Below are 1,334 nucleotides of genomic sequence, written 5' to 3'. Positions count from 1 at the left end.
CCGCCCGCGCCAAAGCCGCTGGTGCCCGATTTCCCAGCACCGAGCTTTGCTTTCCCTCCCCCTTGTCCTGCCGCAGGTAGGGGCCCAGGGCGCAGCAGTCTGGCCCCGGGCTGTAGGCTGAGGACCCCTTGCTATGGGAAACCCCTGCCCAGCTCACGATGGTGCCAGGGTGAACCAGCTCCCCAGTGATGTCTCAGCACAGAGCCGCCTGGCTCAGGTCCCTGCGCCCCGACGTGCGAGCTGGGCGCTGCTCCAGCCCCGAGAGCACAAACCCCCCTGGCACCAGAAAGCAGGGACAGCACCTCTGCCCCTCCGCCGCACCTTTCAGGAGGTCCAGGCACTGGAACTGGCATTGGTGGTAGCAGCACGTCTTGCCCGGGGCACACGGCCTCCGCGGGCCGCACAGGGGAGGAAAGGACCAGACGCAGCGCAGGGTGGGCGGCGGGCACTCCACTGCAGAGAGAGAGCTTGGTCACGGCGGCCCCTCGCCGCACTGCGCCGTGCCACACCGCGTGGCACCCGGGCAGGGCCCTACTCACCCTCCTCCCCCCGCCCGGAGACCGCCTGCAGGCTGGCCCAGAGGGCGAGGATCCCCAGCAGCAGGAAGACGCCCTCGCACTCCATCGGCTGCCGGGACCAGGGCTGCACGCTGTGAGCCCGCGCTGCGCCGGGAGGGGTTATAAGCCTCGCCGCGCTGGGGCTGGCTCTCGGGGAGGCGGCGGCTCCGGTGCCCTGTCGGAGCCTCCCAGGGCCACCTCCCAGCCCCGGCGTCGCACAGTCTGCGGTGCTGGGAGCACGGCCAAGCTCGGAGCACGTCCAGCCCCGGGCAGGCCGGGAGCAGGCAGGGTGGAGGGGCAAAGGGACGGTCTCTGGGCAAACCCCTTTGATCCCATTTCCATGCAGCCTCACCGCCGTGCCCTGGGCACTCGACCTGCTCCCGCCCCGCCCGTGTCCTGCCTTCTCCCCTCCACGCACTCATCCACGCTGGGGGAGCCCGAGTGCTCGGGCGGGGGGTCTGCATGGTGTATCAGGGGGATGCCGTCCTGGCTTGGGGTCAGGGTCTCCCGGGGGCAGGCACCCAGTGGAGCTGTGCCCACCTGACCCATTCCCCTGCGGCCCCCCGGGAGCAGGGCTGGGACCCTGCTGCAGGAGCTCTTGGCCTCACGGCTGCCCCCTCCCTGCTGCCCCCACCCGGTCCGGGAAGATGCGGTGGCCTGGGAGCGCCCGGCCGTGCTGGACCCGGTGCCAGGGAGCCCCTGGGAGCCGGCGGTGCCGTCAGAGCCCTGCTGCCCGACCTCCCCAGCGAGGAGCCCCGGCGCGGCGCGGCGCGGCGC

At 72.4% G+C, this 1,334-nt stretch overlaps 1 protein-coding gene across 1 annotated transcript in view; it reads right to left on the bottom strand.

The window, feature by feature from the left end:
- LOC102371253 (kunitz-type serine protease inhibitor bitisilin-3-like) overlaps positions 1–1,334 on the bottom strand; it is a 3,272-nt gene that overhangs the window by 975 nt on the left and 963 nt on the right. The window contains exon 4 of the mRNA XM_006035785.2: positions 322–453. Coding sequence (XP_006035847.1) covers positions 322–453 — 132 coding nt within the window. The remainder of the gene's footprint in view (positions 1–321; positions 454–1,334) is intronic.

Source organism: Alligator sinensis, unplaced genomic scaffold (assembly GCF_000455745.1).
Source record: "Alligator sinensis unplaced genomic scaffold, ASM45574v1 scaffold1369_1, whole genome shotgun sequence".
NCBI lineage: Eukaryota > Metazoa > Chordata > Crocodylia > Alligatoridae > Alligator > Alligator sinensis.
This window is presented reverse-complemented; position numbering and strand designations above follow the sequence as displayed.